The sequence below is a fragment of the Drosophila willistoni genome, unplaced genomic scaffold (assembly GCF_018902025.1).
Source record: "Drosophila willistoni isolate 14030-0811.24 unplaced genomic scaffold, UCI_dwil_1.1 Seg829, whole genome shotgun sequence".
Classification (NCBI taxonomy): Eukaryota; Metazoa; Arthropoda; class Insecta; order Diptera; family Drosophilidae; genus Drosophila; species Drosophila willistoni.
This window is the reverse complement of record NW_025814726.1, coordinates 400-22,171: the sequence shown is the minus strand read 5'-3', so window position 1 is coordinate 22,171 and position 21,772 is coordinate 400. Positions and strand designations below refer to the sequence as shown.

At 39.1% G+C, this 21,772-nt stretch overlaps 1 protein-coding gene across 1 annotated transcript; it reads right to left on the bottom strand.

Moving 5' to 3' along the window:
* Positions 1-15,696: 15,696 nt before the first annotated feature.
* LOC124462015 lies at positions 15,697-16,602 on the bottom strand. Its single transcript, XM_047013413.1, has one exon. The coding sequence runs from the start codon at positions 16,600-16,602 to the stop codon at positions 15,697-15,699; it is 906 nt and encodes a 301-aa protein (XP_046869369.1).
* Between the last annotated feature and the right edge of the window lie 5,170 nt (positions 16,603-21,772).

Below are 21,772 nucleotides of genomic sequence, written 5' to 3'. Positions count from 1 at the left end.
TATACCCCAGAATAACTTCCCTCAGAACTGCAATATACCCAGAAAAACTTCCCTCAGAACCACAATATTCCATAGATTATCCCATTCCAAAATAACAACCAAACATTCTTTAATGCCCCACCCAGACCTCTTGCCCCAACCAAAACCTATACACATGGAAGTACATGGTGCCATGATGGCTAAAAGAGTAAATTAAATAAACAGGCCAAACATAAATCCACCACAACCAGTTCTACTGAAAAGAGTAAATCCATCTAACACAAACATCACAAATAAAATCCAAAGGCAGTTCCACATTGGAGCTGAAGCACAAAATGAGCAATACAGTGCTTCTCCACAAGAAGAGCTTCAAATCAATACAACCGAAGCTCAGTCCGAATACCAAGAACAAGAGGACTACTTTCAAACAGTCCCATACTCGCAATTGTCAAAGTATCCACAACACCAAGAATATTTCACCACTCAGGGTGACGTGTCCGAATTAATTCCGCAAAATAGGGAGGTATCACAAACCGTAGTACAAGATCCTCAACCACAAATCGAGGACACTGTCAATTTTTTAGGATGAAGTGTTCAGTATACAACTTTCTAATAGACACCGGTTCAAATAAAAATTACATCCCACCAGAAATAGCCAGAAATATCAAACAAAACGAGCACAAGTTCTATGCGAGAACTCTAAGTGGACGCATCCTAATTACGGAACATGTCCACTTGGGTCTTTTCAATGAACCCAATAAACCTATAATATTTTTCTTATTACTAAACCTAAAATCGTTTCATGGAATCTTAGGCAATGACACATTAATAGAACTTAATGCCATTATAGATGTGGGAAAAAACTTATTACATGTCAACAACTCTCATGCTGTTAAAGTGAGACAAATGAAAACTCTGCAAGTCCACACGATGAACTTAGATCAACTATCGGGTCATCAAAAATTAAAGTTAGAAGCACGTCAAGAAGAGTACAAATCGCTATTTGACAGTCCAGATATGAAGTTGACCTATGCTACCAACGTCCAAGAAAAAAAACATTACCCGTACCCAGTTTCTCTGAAAGAAATAGTCGAAGAGCAAATTCAAGAATTAGTAGAAGATGGTATAATACAACCCTCACGGTCGACCTATAACTCCCCAGTATGGATTGTCCCAAAGAAATGTGACACTCTGGGAAGAAAAAAACATAGGATGGTCATCGACTACCGAAAATTAAATAAAGTCACCATTTTGGATAAATATCCTATCCCAGAAATTGGAGAAATGATTGCTCAGTTGGGCAACAATAAATACTTCTCCGTTCTCTCTAAAAAAATCTGATATTGAAAAAACAGCATTTGATGTAAACTGAGGGAAATACGAATTTACCAGACTCCTCTTCGGTCTGAAAAACTCCCCATCAATATTCCAAAGAGCCCTTCACGATATTTTAAGAGATCATATAGGGAAAATATGCTATGTCTTTATTGACGACATCATAATATTCAGCAAATCTGAGAAGGAACACTTTTTCCACATGGCTGAGGTATCCCTATCAGAAGCGAATATGAAGGTGCAAGTTGACAAATGTAAATTTTTAAAACAGCGTTGATTTCCTAGGTGTAGTAATATCAAGGGAAGGCGTCAAAACCAACCCAGAAAAAGTGCAGGCTATTAAGAATTTCCCACACCAAAGAACCTGAAACAATTGAGGTCCTTGGGTTTAGCCAGCTACTATAGGAGGTTCATTAAAGATTTTGCGAAACTACCAAGACCCCTTACACCTTTACTGCGTGGCGAACACGGGAGAACAAAGAAGAATGTCTCTAATAAAATTGAAATTCGATTCGGCAAAGAAGAATTCGACTCTTTCGAAAAAGTGAAGAGCGTGTTAGTTTCACAAGATGTAGTATTAGCGTAACCCCACTTCAATCGAGAATTTCATCTGACTACAGATGCCTCGAACATAGCAAAAGGTGCGTCACTGGAACAAAATGGAAGACCAATCACATTTATATCCAGAGAAGAAATGCTAGCCATAGTATGGTCCTTGGAAAAATTGAGGCTGTACCTTTATGGCAATTCAAAAGTGGCAATTTATGCAGATCACCAACCGCTTACCTATGCACTCAGTCCGAAAAATAATAACACAAAATTTAAGAAGTGGAAAAGTTACCTGGAGGAGTACAACTATGAGTTGAAATATAAACCGGGTAGCTCAAATGTAGTAGCAGACTCACCTTCGAGAAATCGCACTAGCATAAATGCTAGCAGTAAGTCAGCAGCTACAGTGCATAGTGGTGAAAGCTCAGGTCACGAACTTATACCGACAATGGACATTACCATTAACGTCTTTAAAAACCAACTAATAATTCTCACGGGTGAAAACGAAACCAGGACATTTGAATTACCGTTCCCTACATATCACAGACATACAGTAGTAAGGAGAAATTATTCAGAAAGCGATCTTGTAGCAATTTTAAAAGTTAAGATGGATCCTAGAATATTAAATGGTATTTTCACTTCCGAAAGTATCATGGGGTAAATCTAGTCAATATTCCCGGAACATTTTAGGAACTACAAAGCAAGATTCACGCGGATCCGAACTACAGAATTCCATGACAATAGCCAGCACCAGGAAATCATAACAAAGAACATGTTAGAGCTCACAGAAATGTAATAGAAAATAAAAAAGAGATTTTGTTAAAAGTTTTTTTTCCCAGGCATGAAAAAAAGATAGAAGCTGTGGTAAAAACATGTCAAACAGGCAAACCTTAGAAATATCAAAGGCATCCCCCAAATCAAGAAATTCAACCAACACCCATCCCGAGTTATCCAGGAGAAATAATACATATAGACCTTTACTCCACACAGAATAAAATCATCTTAACAGCAATAGATAAGTTTTCACAATATGCACAAATAAAACTATTGAATTCAAAAGCGGCAGAACATTAAACGGTAACACAACGTGAGTTATTAATAGCCTTTGGCGTAACTAAAACAGTAGTGATGGATAAAGAAAAATCCGTAAATTCCGCGTCGATAAAATTCCTTTTGAATAACCAGTTAGGTATAAATGTCCATACAACCCCACCATAAACTTCGTCTAGCAATGATCAGGTAGAAAGATTTCATTCCACATTCACAGAAGTGATGAGATGCCTAAAGATTGACCATCCGGAATTGGAATTCGAAGACTTAATATTCAGAGCAGTAGAGAAGTACAATAAAACGATCCATAGTACCACTAGCAAATAACCAATAGAAGCCTTTTTTGCATTAGATTTGGTGCATTCTCCAGCATTAGCATCAGAGAGGGATTAGCATTCTCCAAATTAGCATTACAGAGGGAAAAAATTTCAAAAAAGATTTCAAACAAGCAGAACGTAGATTTACAATACCATAATAAAAAGAAAGAGCCTATAAGAATCTATGACCCAGGCGAAATACGTCAAGATCAATAAGAGATTAGGCTCTAAATTAACACCAAGATATAAAAAGAAAAAGTAGCTGAAGATTTGAATACAACAGTTAAAACCATGTCAGGCAGGATAGTACACAAGAACCAGTTGAAATACTGACTAACATCCATCTTTGACAGTTTAATATTGATACCAGTCTGTTGGGGACACACGACTATCCCATATTATTCAAAATCTAGGGTAGTAATGCTGGAAACAGTAATGGCAGCCGAAATTAACATTATTAAAACGATTGCCGAAGAATCTAAAATCGTTTCATGGAATCTTAGGCAATGGCAAATTAAAAGAACTTAATGCCATTATGTCATGTTGGTAAAGTGAGACAAATGCAAACTCAGCAGGTCCACACGATCAACTCAGATCAACTATCGGGTCATCGAAAATTAAAGCTAGAAGCACTTCAAGAAAAGTACAAATCGCTATTTGCGAGTCCAGATATGAAGTTGACCTATGCTACCAACGACCAAGAAGAAATTCGAACGACGCACAGTGGGGCCTTCTGGCATTTTGCATTGCAAACATCATAGCGTCTGAACCAATAAAGCGATTTCAAAAATTTAAAAAGCATATGATAAAGAATACCTTAAGCTTCAAAATAAATGGTTGTCAAAAGTGCTGGGTGTTCGTGGTGCTAGGTCAAAGTCAGAAAATATTTCCTAGCATGTTTTTCCTTTAAAAATTTATCGAAACCCGGTTTTTTTAATCACAAATGGAATTTTTCCTGGTTTTAAACGACTATGTAACATTTTTTAATGTTTTAATTTGATTTTTTAACATAATTACAAAAAGAAAAAAAAAATTTTTTTTTAATTTTAAAAAATTTTTTTTTTAGGTTAACTTTGAAAATTTGCTATTGATGGCTTATTTTCTTCAAAATAATTTTCAATATTTACATCAGTATCTAATAAACTCAACATTTCGGGACTATAGTTGCTATTTTCCAAATCCTTTCGTGATCGCACGTGTCTCAGTGTTGCAATAAGTGGGTCCGAAGAGGCTGCTAGCATGTTAACTCGAATTGAAAATAAATTAAAGCAGATAAGATTCAGAGCCACACGCTCTCTCGATATACTTGGAACAGCATGGAAGTGACTCGCGGGTACCCCGGATCACCAAGACCACAAGATTGTAATCGATAAAATTAACGAACAGCTAAAGATTAATAACAAACAAGTAATAATTAACAATTTAGTAAAAAATAAGATAAATGACTTAATTAAAACAACAAATACTTTATTGCTTAAAATAAACCCGAAACAGATAAAAAAACAAAAGAAATTGAGATGACAACATTCAAATTAAGGTTATTAAGAGAAGAAATTACTAATGTTATTTACGCAATAGATTAGGCTAAGACCAACACAATAAATTCTTTAATTTTATGACGACAGACGACAGAGCTCTCCTTTATATCGTTAGCATACCCATAGTAATCAAAGAAGAATGTAAGAAAATCATGGCAATACCTATGCAATTTGAAAAAAATGATTGAAAAATTAGATTATCGTCACATCTTAAAATGCAATAAACAATTTTTCGGGTTAGCTAATAAGAACAAATGTAAACATCAGAATAACAAAATTTGATGTAAACTGGAAGATTTAATTTAACAAATAGCAAATGTATAGGAACGTATTTCCATAGAAAAAAACCAATTTGCCAAACTACGAACAACCAACACTTGAAATCACATTCAGAAGTGGCTCCCGGCACTATCTTGCTAAACCAATTTAGGGAAACCATTAACATCGATGGAGAAAACCTCACGTTGGATGGAACTATTATAATCCAATTGCAAAACGCAACAATCAACATAGAAGACTCGTTGTACATTATGAAGACCAAACGCGAAGCGAAGCCAAGCAGAGGCTTGTATTGGGCATTTGGATCTGCTGAGGATTGCCGTGTCATCGGCAAAAGTGGACGTTGTAAGTCCCAAACTCGTTGGTAAGTCTGCAGTGTACAGCAGGTAGAGCAATGGGCCGAGTACACTGCCTTGCGGTACACCAGCTTTGATTTCAAAATCAGCCGAGACGGAGCCATTACATCTTACAGCGAATTTCCTATTGTAAAGGTAAGATTCCATGAGTTTGTGGGTTTACTGTGGCAGTCTTTGCCGGATTTTGAACATCAGACCCTCCAGCCAAACTCTATCGAAAGCCTGGGCAACGTCGAGAAAGACAGCCGCACAGTATTCTTTTAGTTCGAATGCTGTTCGTATTTCGGATGTTATGCGATTGACTTGTTCAATTGTACCATGTTTTTAGCGGAAGCCGAATTGGTGTGAAGGGATTGTGTTCTCCAAAGCCAGAAAGACATGGCAGCAAACTAATTGGCCTATAGGATGATGGCTTGGTTTTGTCCTTTCCCACTTTAGGAATCATGATGATAGTGGACTTTTTCCATGTTCTTGGGAAGTACCAAATTTTTATTATAGCGTTGAACAGTTTGCAGATATATTGTATTGCGATGATAGGGAGTTCTAGGATCATTTTCGGTGTGATTAGGTCATGGACAGGGGCTTTTTACGGCTTTATGTGGTTTTTAATAACTGCAGTGATCTCGTCCGATTGGTGTTCCGTGTACTCAATATCCGTTAATGTGCTCGAAGGGGGAAGAACAGATGAGTTTGATGTTGGATTTGGCTGGAAAACCATTTTAAGATGTGTGGCAAATACGGATGCCCTCTCTTCGTCACTGCGGGCCCATCCACCGGTTGGACTCCTTATCGGTGAAATTGTCTATGTAAGAGCGCTTAAAGTTGGGTGGGCTTTCCACAGAGGATGTTTAGTGCGGTTGGACTGAGCTTTTGTATGTATTTCCTTTGAGCCCAGCTTTCCTCTTGTCTTAACGCCTTGGAGAGGTTGCGATTAGCATGCCTTAGGCGAAGTTTTGCTGCTGGTGAGCGAGTAATCTGCCATTCTCTTCTTAGACTTCGTTTTTCCGTTACTAATTGTTCTATCCGCCGGTTCGTAGGCCTGTCAACAGGTTTAGTGTAAGAAGAGGCATGTGGAGTAGATACTCTTGCTGCAGCATCATCGACTCAAGTGCAGAAACGCACATATGAATGTCCTCTGCAGCATCCAGTTTCGGCGATCAGTCAATGTGGGCACTCATGTACATTTTAAATTTAAGCCAATTTGTTTTGTTGTTTGTAAGCCTATAAGGGCGATCAAGTACTTGAGGTCTTGTTAATAGTGTGAATAGCACTGGAGGGTGATCGGAAGTTAAATCTAGCAGTGTATCCGCAGTGATCCGATTACGTGGAATCCTCTTAGTTACTGCGAAATCAATCAAGTCTGGCACTTTCTGTGGATTGCTTGCCTTTAGGATTTACCAGGCGACATCCCCAACTCTCCGAGTGTGTTAAAGAAATCGGTAAATTCCTTTTCACAGATTGAGAAGCGTGGTGGGCAGTACAGGGCAACCAATGTAGTGTTGCCGCAGCTGGTTTGGACCGTTATAGCAGTTGCTTGTAGGTGCTGTGTTTCAAATCTGTTGAGGAACGAGTGTTTCATACGGTTTTTGATTAGGATACCAGTCCCGCCATGAGCTTTTCCGTCTGGATGGTTTGTTGGGTAGAAGGTATATTTTGGTATTTAAAAATTATTTTTATTTTTATTATGTGTTTCCGAAATCAGCAAAACGTCGATTTCACTTGAGTCTAGGAATAGTTGCAGTTCATTTTTGTGCTTGGAGATGCCGTTAGCATTCCAAAGACATAGACGTAGGGAAGCCATTATTTATTCTCGATAAGCTTCTGGATCAGCAGGTTTTGATTCCGCATCAGTTCGTGCATACAGTTTTGCATGAACGTCATAAAAGTGGTCATGTTTTGATTGAGTGAGATCAATAGGGCCTCTAGACCACTTGGAGTTTGCTGGCCAAGCTCTGGTGCGCTAGGTTGCGGATTCTGTAGATGGCGGAGTGACGGGGTCTCTTTCGCGGGCTCCGTCTGTCCAGTTCGGAGCACACTAGCGAAGGATACACTAGGACTGGTTGTAGCAGTCATGTTGGATGATCTAACAGCCTTGGCGAAGAAAACCTCCCGTGTAGTTTTGGAGGCGTTGAAGATGATTTTTGGTCCAGCTGGGGGTTTTCGCCCGTTTAGGTGTGATTTAAGATCCTTAAAGACAGGACATCCTCTGTAGTTGGCCGTGTGGTTCCCTCCACAGTTGCTGCATAGTCTTAGTGCGACGTTGTTTCTGTCCTTGGTGCAAATTCCATCTTCATGATGTTCGCCGCAGCCAACACACACTGACCTAAGATTGCAATTGTTAGAGATGTGGTTGTATTCCTGGCAGTTTTTACACTGCGGTGGTTGGCGTCTCTTATGGGGCTCCTCTACGGTGATTCTTCTGTGCAATAGAAGCTGTAGGTTGTAGATCGGGTGCACTTCATTTGGCTTCGACCGCTTTGCATCTGGTTGGAGCTCGATTTTATAGAGCGGCTGTGCGACATTGTTCCTGTTGATGATGTTGACAACGGACTTGACCGCAAACCCTTTTTCGACCAACGCGTCTGCTATTTCTTGAGTAGGGACCGATGGCTCAATCCCCTTTAACACAACCTGGAGCCCTTTACTGCTTTTTAGTTGGTAGGTATAGAAGTTGATGTTAGCATTACGGAGGTACTTTTCGATGATGCGGAAATTGTCCTCAGTTTGGGCTTGACATTTAATTTCTTTAATGTTACCCCTATTGAGAGAGGTTACAACAAAGTTATTTGCCCCTACTGTTTCTACTAGCTACTAGCACCTACTAGGGGGTGGTCTAGCCGATTTAACTTTATTAACTTTACCGAGAGTCGACGCTCACGTTGTTGTTGTACAATTAGTTCTTGTAGCTGTTGCTGGTGGTGATCGAGAGAGCTTGGTCCCGAATTGGTGGACATGGCTTTTGTAAAAATTACGCACTTTGTTGTTGCAACTTAGTATTTATTGCTATTAGAGCAATCTAATAGCAATATGATTGTAAATAGGCGTCTCTGAGGCGACTGAGAGCCCTACACGAATTTTTGCGGAGTGCATTAAAAAACACGTCTGCACACGGCGGCAGTTGTACTCAAGTTGATGATGGAAACTTCCTTTTATGGAAACAGAATCTTTCCATGCTGGCGGGCTATCTTGATTGTTCAAGATTTTGCTAGACGGTCATTATTATTGTCCGCACTATCAGATATTAATTTGGTTTTGTCTCCCCACAACTATCCATCCACCGCTGCTGTCTTAGTTATTCTTTTGTAATTGTCTCGTTGCTGAAAATTTTGTTGCTCCTGCTGTTGCTATTGTTGTTGTGGATGTTAGGCTGCCTGTTGCTGGTATCACAGAGTCGCGGGTAGGCAAAAGACGAGAGCGCAAATCAAACAAGAATAGGAAAGAGCGGGAGAGCGCATTAAATTGAACACATGCAACAACAATTTGTACGCAAGAGCGAGAGTTAGTTAAAACGGTAAAGACACAAAAGCAAAAGAAATAAGCAAAACAACAACACCGCTAATGCAAGTATTGTTGTAAGTTTTGATTTATTTAATTTTAAACAAAAACACAAAAGCGACAGCAAGAACTCGCGAAATGAAAATAAAATTCGGATGCTGAAATTATTATTAAACCGTTAATGAATTTGAAAGTTATAGAAAAGTATTTAATCGCGAGAGTATTTAATTTGATGAGCGCAAAAAAAACACGTCCGTCTTCTGCAACGAGTGAAGTTGATGTCTCTCTTTATTTAATAATGGACTTAGCCTAAAAGTACATAATGAGGTTTGGAGTTCTGTCGCTCAGAGTAGCGGCAGAACGGGAGTATATAACATGCCATATGTGTTTGTATAAGTTAAGACCAGGCGTACTCCATCACTATAGTCACACCCATTCCACACACGTTATGCTACAATAGATAACAGCCAAGACTCATCATAATGAGCATCAACACAATCTTAGAAGCCACCGCCAAGAAGGTCACCCGATACCCTGAGACGCATGATCGTCATACAGACAATCGCCCGATTAAACATTGGACTGGGACTAAGGGAATGGTGTCGAATTCGGTACATCAGCGTTGGACCATTGGACTCAGCAAGCGTCGCTGTCACCATCGACGCTCAATATCAGAGGCTTCGTTCAAACATAATCGATCTACACAATTCAGTAGAACTTGTCACTTTGTTAGAGCTCCGCGATCTTGGTTAGTTCATTTGTCATAAAAGTCTTCCAGTGAAAAGTTAGAATTTGTTAACGTACAACTTAATAAAGAATATTTTCAATAAAAACTTTATTTTTTTATGCAACTAACCAAGGAAGTGTTTAATTGGCGCCCGAGCAGGGACCCTGTGAATAAAAACTTGATCGAGCGAAGTGAATAGTATCAGCAACGTGGGAAGGGGAGTACCCCTACCAACTAGCCCATAAGAAGCACCGAAATGAAGATAATATTAATGTAAGCTAAGTTAAAAAAAATAAGTGAAACAAAAGAAACAAACCATTAATCATTTAAGCATAATCAAAAGAAGAAAAGAAAACGCAATAGTACTTAAGATCAATTAGAATAAATCGAAAAACGAAAAACGAAATAGTGCTTAAGATCAATTAGAAAATATCGAAAACCGAAAAACGAATAGTACCTAAGATTAATTAGAAAAACTCGAAAAAGGAAAAACTAACATCAGCTAAAACCTAAGATATTTACTCCTACTAACAACTATTCTGTGAATCGAAAGCTGTGAACCGAAACCTATATCGAGCGTTTACACTCGGCTCAACCAGCTAATCCAGTGTACAGAGACTTGACTCTAAATTTACAAGACAACTGGGGTGAACTAGATAAGGTCCCAGATTTAGTGAAAGGTCTTAAGGAATTCTCAGGCAACCCCGCAGAATTTACAGCCTGGTTCCATTCAGTTTCGAGTGTAATGGACGCTTTTGCTCCTTTACAGGGAACACCGAAATATTTCGCGATCTTAAATTTGATTAAACATTAAGGGAATGGTGTCTAATTCAGTACCTCAGACGGCAAGACGCACAATTCCATAAATCAATTCAGCAATAAGCATCAAGTTCGGTACATCAGACGTCAAGTGGCCTAAATCGAATATGTTTATGTGCATACATCAATGTATACATATAAACATTTTCAATTGTTACAAGTTGAGCTCTTGATTTTTGGTATGAATATACTACACAGTGTCGTTTGATCAAATACGGTATATTTCTGACAATTTGGAAATGCTAAGATCAAACACTGGCTACCGTAACAGGACCTTACTTTTCGCAAGTCCCAACATAAAAACATAATAAACTATTTACATACGTTTGCTCGTTAATCTGATTGCATTCATTTTTACTTAATCATCTTGCAGAGTCGTTATTAGACATCTTCATCATTGACCTTTGCGGAACATATCATCGTGGGAGTCCTATCATAACGTAAGTCAACTTGAGTGTGTAAATTTACATAATCAATTTCACCTCAATTACGAATTTCATTAGCGATCTTAAAGCTTTCACACGCCTTAAACTCACATGCAAAATTCTTGTTTGAGAATAAATATCGTGTTCATCTGAAGCGGCTTCACCAAATCAGATGTCACAAACAACTAACCTAGTATATGACTAGAATTACAATCAGCCAAACACGTTGTAGAAAAATACTTGTTATTTTAAACTAACCCAAAAGATAATAATCATTTTTCAAGCCCGATCGGGTGGGTTTAAGTCATACTAGAATAGAATAAGAACAATTGTTACCTCCCAGAGCCTAATATTCTGTATATAAACTCCGTACTTTTGTAAATAAAATCAGTTCATATTGTAAGTTCAACGAATGAATATCAGTTTTTTTAGTTGTGGTTCTCAACTCCCTATTTACACTCGTAAGCTTTAACAAGTGCTAAAAAGAAAGTACTCATTTTAAAATAATTATTTTAGCTAAACAGTTTTTTTTAGTGTTAAGCAAGAAAACGTTTCGCACTTCGTATGTGTTGCTACTTACACAAATGCAAGAGCCTCATTTCCGCTGCTGGAAATTAAAATTATCATTTTTCACTCAAGTTTTGACTCAATTTCGAACTTCACTAGCACTTACACTCACATGCAAAACACTCGTAATCTTTAAGTACTCAAAACGTCAAATAGAAAAACGATCTACATATATAGCACACATATTAAGCTGTTTGACTGAAACCTAATGCATTTGAAAGTTTTCATAAAACTAGAACTCGTCTAGCTCAGGTTTAATTCATTTCTAACTTGCTACATTTCTTTCATTAAGGACCTATAACTCTACCAACATTTGCAACGCAGCTCCTACCTCTTAGGCGACAACGGAATCAACTGCAATCTTATATTGAAAGTTTAAGAGCTAAAATCGATCTTGAAAGGGACCCTGTATCTTAGATTGTCTGTCTTAAATTGTTGAGTCCAATTTTAAACAATCATTACAAGTTTTAACCAATATTGAAAAGCTAGATCCATCAGACGCGAATCGGGAAGAGATCGAAAATCTTTTTATCGCAACAAAGGTAATAATATTACGGCGCATCGGCACAAGAAAAATGAAAAAAAACAGAAGAACTTGGTTTAGTGGACATCATAATCGGCTTCCATCTCATAAATTATCTAAAGTCGACGGCAAATATTTATTAATTCGTTCACAACTATGGTACATGAAGACAACTCAGTGTGGATAAATTTAATTATCTTGTTATGTATCGTTTAAAATCTAAAATATGGATTTCCCGACATTGTTAAACCTAGTATTCCTTAGATCTGGTAACATTGTTATTCTAAACCAATAAACGGTCAGTCTAGCACAATTGAATAGAAGACGAGCAAATTCAAGAATTGCTTTCTTAGCAACAGCTGTTCACAACGAACATTCTAGAACAACAAGGACATTGGATGAGGGAAACACTTCAGAATAATTCTTCATCTAGTGCTAGTAAAGCCACTTCAGAATAATTCTTCATCTAGTGCTTGTAAAGCCACGAGGGTGAATTTTCTATGTGTCCTCCATTTCACAATTTGGGAGGACACATCCCAATCAATATTGGGAGTCATATCTAGAACAGTTATCGCAACATTTTAATGCATATTCGGTCAGTGCAGACGAAAAACAAAAAGCATATTTTCTTTCTTGGTGTGGCGTCAGTTTGTTCGAGCTTCTTAAAAATCTCTTCGGATGTAACAACTTAAACAGTCTCACATATGAGGAGTCACAGACGACCTTATTGTACATTTCAACACCAACCGTCATTATGGAGTAATACAAATTTTTCAAGAGAGAGATGGTCAAACACGCAAAGAGTGGGTAGTGTGTTGGGCATCCTTCATTGTGTTAGCACCTAAGCCAGGTGGAGCCATTAGGATTTGTGGTGACATTAAGCAAGCAGTTAAATAGAGCAGTATACATTACCAACAAAAGAGTCCCTATTTCACATAGTGCAAAATAGACCTCAAAGGCGCCTATCTTCAGATGGAACAAGGTGAGTCAACTAAGCAATTCATGGTCGTCAACACGCCATTGGGCCTATTTCAATATCAGCGCCTGGAATTGCCAGCGCACCGGCAATCTTCCAGAGATACCTTGGGGAATAGAAGGTTGCGGCAACTACCTAGATGACATCATCATCTCAGCTCGAACAAGCGAAGAACATCTTAATCGAATCGCGCTAGTTTTAAACATACTTCAAGAAAACGGAATCAAATGCAAAAAGGAAAAATGCTTCTTTTTCAAAGACGAAAAATTTAAAGCAATTGGAAGCATTTATGGCTAAAATCCCAAACTTTTCACAGTTGGCAGCACCTTTAAACCAACTTCGTAGAAAAAATGTAAAATTTTATTTTGGACGCTACTGTCGCACTTTGACGAAAACTTATCTATCGTGCTCGCAGCAGACGCATCATCTTTTGGTCTCAGGAAAGCCCTTTCTCATATTCAACACGATGGGCAAGGGAGACCCATTGTTTTTGCTTCTAAAACACTCGACAAACATCAAGAGAAATACAGTCAAATAGAAAAATAGGAGTTGTTAATAATTTTCGGGGTTAAACGATATCACCAATATCTGTTTGGGAGGAAGTTCATACTGTTAACCGATCACAAGCCGCTGTACCGAACTTCAACCCAGGAACACCTTTCATTGATGATTTGAAACAGACTACAACGTTGGGGTATCATTTTAATATCTTATAATTTTGATATCCAGTATCGAGGGACATTTGCACATGACAATGTCGATGCTCTTTCCCCACTACCACTTTGAACAGATATAGAATTTGATAAAGAGGAGGAAGTCAATCGGTTCAAGCCATACGATTTCCGAAAATCTAAAACTTAATTTCCGTTTATAATTAAAGGGGGAGATGTATTTATAATTAAAAATAAGCATTTCCCAACATTGTTAAACCTGGTAAGAGGCCAACTTAAAACCACGATATAAAAAGAAGCAATCGAGAACTACTATAGCGAATTTTAGATAGATTTTAGATTGAACAAAAAGCGTTCAACGAAGTTAAATGCGAATTATGTGTTGATAAGTCATCTGTTGATGACTCCAAAGTTCAATCGATCTTTTAAGGTTGTTCCGATAGGTAATGAAGTATTATCTGCTATATATGTATGATTCGTGTAGTGAAATTTCTACTATTTGCCTACCCTGTTAACTTAAAGAGGATGTAATTGGCGAAGGAGAGAAAATGGTTCATACAGTAGAGATTCCTGTTGTTCGGGATAAAGACACATGTATAATAGAATGATCGACAATGATGAAAAACTTGAATGCTGCCATTGGGAAAAGAGGAATTGTTTACCGTAAATAGGATGAGATGCTAAAACTAACAAGGACTGATGGGCAAACCAATACAAAAGTTCCAGAATTGTAAAAGAAATGAAGAAAATGAAATGCGAGCAAATAAGAAGGTTGACAATAGGTTGACAATCGATCGAGCTAAGAGAGAGAGACTTAAACTGCTAAACGAGAAAATTGTTAATAATTGAATAGAAAGTAAATTGGTGATAATATTATCTATATCCAGAGGACTCAGCGTTTACATGTACATTAGAGTGTGCGGTAGCTAAAAGGGAGAATTTTTGTTTTCGGAATCTCAATACGGATAATATTGTATATATATTTTTTTTACTATAAAAGGGAGATGAATAATGGAATTTTCTTTCTTTCTTTTACAGTCGGTATATACGTGTCTTGTCTTGATCTTGTACGAAACGTTTGTTTTCTTTTTTGTTTTTGCTCCTCTTGAACAGTGATCAAATCATGGAAGTCTTGCAATAACTTAAACGACCCTTCTGCCGTATCGTTAACTGCTTTATTGTTAGTCACTTGTGATGGGAATGATCTTGGTGCCTCCTTACAATCTTTATCACTATATGTTAATAGCATTTTAAAAACTTGATAGCGTTTTCAAAGCAACAAAATGTTATGAAATTTTTACTCTACTCACGAATAACTACTCTTTAAATTTTCTTTCTTTTTTTAATTATTTATTTATTAATTTATTATTATTTTTTTTTTGTTACGTATGCTATTTGCTTAGCAACAAGACATAGAAATTTACATACTAACATTTCACAGATTGGTAGTCTCTTTTTTATAAAAGCTGTTTTAAAAGAGATTCGTTACCTGTTATAATATAGACTGAGCTTGGATGATTACACCACTATATTTTTACCATTGTACCAATTAAGCTGCTGCTGCAAAACTGCACAATAAACTTAAAAATAAGAAATCGAGCAATGTGTCCTTTTCCCGATCAACAGGAAACTTTACTTCTACTACGTTGCCAAGTGTATGAATATTTTCCCTCCTTTGCCAATACCTCCTTAACGAACCAATACATTGTCGGACGCGTTGTCTGACATTCGTGGTTTAATTTGGTTAAAATAGCCTGTTGCTCGTTCGACTAGTTAATCTAGCTCCGCCAGTGCCTTTGAAATAAATTTAATCCATTTAATCCTCAAGTTAGGTCAGCGTAAGCTTTTTAATTCTGCAAGTAATTTCAGGTTATTTTACAAATTTCTTATAACTAATAATTATACAATCTCATTCCACTTACTCTAGTCTTGGCCTCTTGGCTACGAAAAAACAACTGAACACGCGGTTCTTATGTATGTACTTAGATCAATGCAGCTGCGTATTTTCGCGCTTATGTGTCTACTTATGTATAATAAAGTACCGCAAGAGTAGAATGAGAGAGAGAGAGTTTTAAAGTTTTTAAAGAGCGTCATTCTGTTTGTTCGGACAGAGTTCCGTTTTGTGTTACAGTGGTACGAAGTTTATTCGCAGGCCCGAATTTCGGCAACATTCCCCTCCCAGCAAGCGAGCCACTGGAGCTTGCTTCATTTTTTCCGACATCGAGGACTGCTAACTTTACTGCTGGTCTGGAGAGGACACCTAGTTGTGTCTGTACCTTCGCCTGCCGGACTTGACCATCTTCTGCGGTGGTCACTTCGACCACTCGACCCTTTGTCCAGGTATTACGACGCTGATTTTCGTCCACTATAAGTACAATATCGCCTACACCAATTGGCTTTACTTTTTTATGCCACTTGGACCTTCGTGTTATGTTTGGTAGCATCTCTTTGACCCAGCGTTTCCAAAATAGGGTGGAGAACATCTCACTCTGGCGGAGCGACCATTTATAGTCGATTTCTTCCGGATCGCAAATCGGTTTTTCTCCATTTGATGAGCCAAGCAACAGGTGATTTGGCGTAAGAGCTTCTTGGTCTTCGTCGTCCAGGGACACGTATGTCAGGGGCCTGGAGTTGACCGTCATTTCCACCTCTGCCATTGCGGTAAGAAGACTTTCATCTGAGAATTTTTGATTTGGTGTTATACGGTATAACACGGTTTTAACGGAACGCACTAAGCGCTCCCAGGCTCCTCCCATGTGAGGAGCTGACGGTGGGTTGAAGTACCACGATATTTCCTGCTGCGACAATTCTCGGTGCATTTTTGCATCTTCCAGTTGAAGTTTGTCTTTAAGAAAGGCATCGGTCCCTCGAAAATTAGTCCCGTTATCGCTATATGTTTCCTTTGGTATGCCTCGGCGCGATATATGGCGTCTTAAGCCCATTAGGCATGAGTTTGTGGTTAGACTATGCACGATCTCAATGCTTATTGCTCGCATTGTGAGGCATGTTATCAGCATGCCCCACCTTTTCAACGACTTTCTTCCATCGATAACTGTTAGTGGCCCAAAATAATCAACTCCTACATACGTAAACGCTGGCTTGAATGCACCCAGTCTAACCCTCGGTAGGGGCGCCATTAAGGGTGCCATGGGTCGAGCACTACTCAGCTTACATTGTTGGCAATTTCGACGAATCCCTTTAAGGAGAGGTCTTAGTTTTGGAATAAAATATTTTTGCCTCACCTCATTTACTGTTGTCTCATGATTCATGTGATAATATTTTCATCGTAGTGCCGGACTATCAGCTTTGTAACCCAGTGTTGGGTGGGTAGAGCGATTCGTCCTTCAGGGATGCCAGCGAAGCGACTGGCTCTATCGCGTACACACAATACCCTATGGTCATTTAGAAAGAGTTGTAACCTCCATAGTGGACTGCTCCGGCAAACGTGGTGGCCGTTTTCGATGGCTGTGAACTCTTCGTTGTAACATTCTTGTTGTACAGTGCTTATCATAATGATAAGACACGTCGTTTTTCACACATATTTTCTAAAACACTTTAGTTTTCCAAAATTTTTTTTTAGAAATATATTCAAAATTAGAATGCGAATAAGATTAATGTCATTTTTTAATAATATTTTTCATATATATATATTTTTTTTAAGAAAACAAAAAAAATAGGGTTATCAACCATATCAAAATTATAAGACATATTTCAATTTAAGCTTAAAAATAAAAAACAAGTAGAAATTTCCTTAATATTTTTTAAATTAATAATTAATTGCATTTCCCTGCGCTCTTCCGACTTCAAAAATACGCTTTTTCATCGAATCCGAAAGAGTTTTTAATAACTGATCCTCTAGAAGACCCCATTCTCTGATAATTGCTTCCTTAAGGTCGGTTATGTTGCCGTAAACCTGGTTTTCTTTATAAACACGTCTTGCCAAAATACCCCAAATGTTCTCAATTGGATTTAGATCCGGAGAGCATGCTGGCCAGTCCATTAAATTGACCGAACAGTCTTGCAAAAACGCCTTTGTTTGCCGGCTTGTGTGGATTCTTGCGTTATCCTGCATAAAAATATAGGGGTTTTCCCTATTTTCTGTTAAAAATGGCAGCAGGCTACTCTCTAGTACTTGGATGTAGTCGGAACTATTCATCCTTGAGCTTGTAAACTGCAAGTTTAGAGTTCCAAACTTGGTAAAAGCTCCCCACACCATCACCGATCCGCCTCCAAAGTTCCTCTTTGAAAAATATAATGGCTCTTTTCGTAAATCTCGCCAATAATGGCGATATCCATCCGGTCCGTCCAGATTAAATTTTTTCTCATCAGAAAAAATAACCTTTTATACAAAAAGAACGGTACTTCACAAGTAAGCTTTGATAAAACATGTTTCTTACCGAGTCCCAGTTTGTCTCTAAGTTTCTAATCGCGAAATCGATTCTGGCGGCTTTGTGTCGTGAAGTCAAATGGGGTATCTTCTTAAGCACACCTCGTACAATATTTTTTGATTTATTTAAAGTGCGCCAAACAGTCATAGTCGACACTTTCTTGCCGGAAATCGAAGCAAGTTGGGCACATGATATTGTCGAGTTGCTTGCTTTATTAAGAATGTACCGTTTTTCACGGTCACCAAGAATCGGAATTCGACCTGTACTCCGCCTTTTACCGTAACTTTCCGGATTTTTTAAAAAATTGGCTATTGCGGTTCGACTACGTCCAATTTCACGGGAAATTCGGGCAATAGTCCAACCTGACTTGGAAAATGCTAAAATAGAGCCCTTTTCTTCAGGACAAAGTAGTGTAGATCGCCCCATTTTGTTTTAAATAAAAATTCTAGAGGTAAATCAATAATAAACACCAAAAAAAAGTCTATCCTATCTCTTTCACTTCACTTTTTGTAATGTGTCTTATAATTGTGATACGCTTGCAAGCAAGCAAATATCATACATATTTCTGGAAAAGTAACGGTACATTGCAGGCAGATGCTGGGAATAAAAACCAACGGTACTTTTCCAAAGCTGTTGCTTTGATCTTTCATTCGGTATATTGTTTTTCGCTAAATTCTTAAAAATAACTGTTTAGCAAGAAAAACAAAACAAATTTTTAATGTGTCTTATCATTGTGTTAAGCACTGTATATTCCGAAAAAGAAACATTCTGGCTTCATTAATTTGGGATGCCGGTCGGTTTGTATTCTCATTTGATATACGTATTTTCTTGTCAAGGGTAAGAAGGACAGCCATGATTGCCACATATCCTGCAGATTGGGTGGTATTTCCCCCGCGTGCGTGGACTTCTCTAACTTCCTTCGCTAATGTAATGGCTTCTTCTTCTGAATGGCATGAATCGATGTAGTCGTCTACATAGTGACTTGACTGAATAGCTTTAGCTGCCGCAGGAAACTCGTCCGCGTGTTTCTTAGCGTTCAAGTCGCGCACATAGTGCGCTATACAGGGTGAGCACGTGGCTCCAAATGTCAACACATTTAATTGGAAAGTTTCTACGACTCCGGTTGTCTGATTTTGCCATAGGAATCGTTGTGCTTTAGCGTCTTCTTCTCGTACTGCTATTCGATGGAACATTTCGGCGATGTCACCGCTCACGCCGATTGCTCTCATCCTAAAGTTGTACATAATCTGCAGCAAGGGCACGAGCAAATCGGGCCCCTTTAGAAGAAAGTCATTTAGGGCTACTCCTGATGATTGAGCTGCCGCGTCCCACACCGATCTGACCCTGTCAGGTTTATGTGGATTTCGTACAGTAAAAATGGGTAAGTTCCATGCGTTTTCGGGTTTCTCCCTGATTTCTTCCTCTGGCAACTTTCTGGCATAGCCTTTGGCTATCAAGTTTTGTATTTGATTATGTAGCTCATTCGCAAAAGGAGGGTCTGCTGCCATTTTCTTTTGCATGCATAAGAGTCGTCGTTTTGCTACCGGCAAGCTATTTGGAAATACACGGGGGCCATCTTTCCAAAGCAATCCCGTGGTGTACGTTCGCGAGCTGTAACTAACAGTGTCCTCCAGAATCTGTAGAGATCGCTCTTCATCAGGGGACTTGGTAAATATCGGCGGTGATTTTTCCTCCGTTAGCAAATGTTTTTTAACCATCTCATGCAAATCCAGATCGCATTGACAGCGATGCAGGTTGAGTCCTCCCCCAGATCGTCCCGATCCGCCATATATAGTCCATCCTAGTCTCGTTTTTGCAGCTATTGGTTGCTGCCATTTTCCTTCGCGCACCTTTAGCGAAGCTATGAGATTCGGATTATTACTGCCGATTATCATTTGAGGCATTGCGTTAATGAAGCTCGGGATAGGCAGGTTTTTTAAATGCGGATATCTCTGTTTTATCCTATCTGCTATCATCATCTCGGCTGAAAGACCAATGGACTTAACCGTACAGACTTCATTTACTTTAAACAATTTATTGAACAGTCCTTGTTTTGAGATTTTCAAGTTCAGCTGCTTGGATTCCGGCTCCTGCGACTAACATCGCCGGTCCATCTAATGCATAGTGGATTGGCGAAACCTTTCACTTCGAGCGCATCAGCCAATTTTTCTTCTACAAGTGTTAGAGTCGATCCGTCATCCATAAATGCGTAGATATCGACGGATTTCGAATTGGAGTGCAAAGTGACTGAAACGATTCGAACATAGCATTCTGGCTGGTTGGCCGCTTTGCAGCCATTTATGTCGCAAGCTACGCGACTCCAGCAGGATCCCTTGTGGTTTTTGAGGCACTGAGCACATAGGTGATGGTTATTTATCGCGTTCCACCTGGCTTCGACTGACATCCGCAACAACTTTTCGCAAGACACTGGTTTGTGGTGTCCTTTGCATATCGCACAGACTGTGTTTTAGGGCTATCTGTAGGCGCTGCGGTATGTGTATGCATCACTCCTCTGTTGATTCTCTTCTTGTCGCTTTCTAGTAATATGTTGGGCGTAGATACGCGACTCGCCGCTTCCGCCAATTCAAACAACCAATTCGCTAGGTGCTGTATGTTCGGGTAGGGTATGGATTTTGAATGTAGAGCCCAGTTAAGCATCATATCAGGTCCCGTTTTCTCGATAAGCTCTTGTAATAACGTAGGGTTGTTCAGGTGCGCATCTAGCTTGCTTGCCCTAATGGCGCACATATTTTTCACCGCAAATGCAAACTCGATCAGCGGTTCTAGCTTGCCCTTTGGAGGAGGCAAATTTCGCACATTCTCCATCAACAGTTTTATTATGTGTTCCGGGCGTCCAAAGTACATTCTCAAAGTACTTATAACGCTCGGCAGCATTTCTGGGAACAGTAGGCTGTCTCCTATGGCTTCAAGGGCCCTACCTTTCAAACATCCTCGTTGCTGTATCCACCGATCCGGGTGCTAGTTTCATAGGTGCTTATGAAAAGTGGCCATTCTCTTGGATCTCCTTTGAAAACTGGTAATTCCCTCGGCATTGATTGTCGAGCAGCTACTTGTTGTGGTGTTATGCCGTTGGTTTTGCACGGCATGCTCTGCGCTCTGGTACTCGTCGCCTGTGGAGTATTGGTTGCACGTCATCGTTATGTATCGATGTATTCCAGCAGCATGTTGTGGATGATCCTTCGCTTCTCCGTTTGACTGTACTATCGGGTTGAGTAGGGCGTACTTACGGCGCAGATATTCCCTTTCGAGGCACATTTTCTCCTCTTATTGTTGCAAAAGTATTTGCTGATCTTCCGGCATTGCTTCATCTTCCACGTGTTGATCTTTGTTGCCTGGGTGGTTAACCTTGAAATGGGATTCAGTTTCGAGGTTATGTTCACCTTCATCACACACGTGGCGACATGTCTCGCACATCCAGGAACTCGAGGTGGCACTGTTTTTCGCTCCGCAGCAGGTGCAGTGGAATTGAGATGCACACCTGGAGCATGTGAGCATTTCCTGGTTGGCCGGCTCCTGGCACAGACCACAGTTTCCAGTCGTTGCCATGTCTATATGTACGTAATTTTACGCGTGGTAAAATTAAAATTTGTTCTTTCCTTGGGATTTGTATTAGTCCCTCCTCTTTAGGTCTCCGTAGCTCTACTACACCGTAGGAATTAAAGAATTTGCTCAGAATTCTTTACGAAAGAGTGAATTTAATTTCACGAAGAAATTAAAAGAATTTCACAATAGAAATTAAAAAGAATTGTTGCTCGTT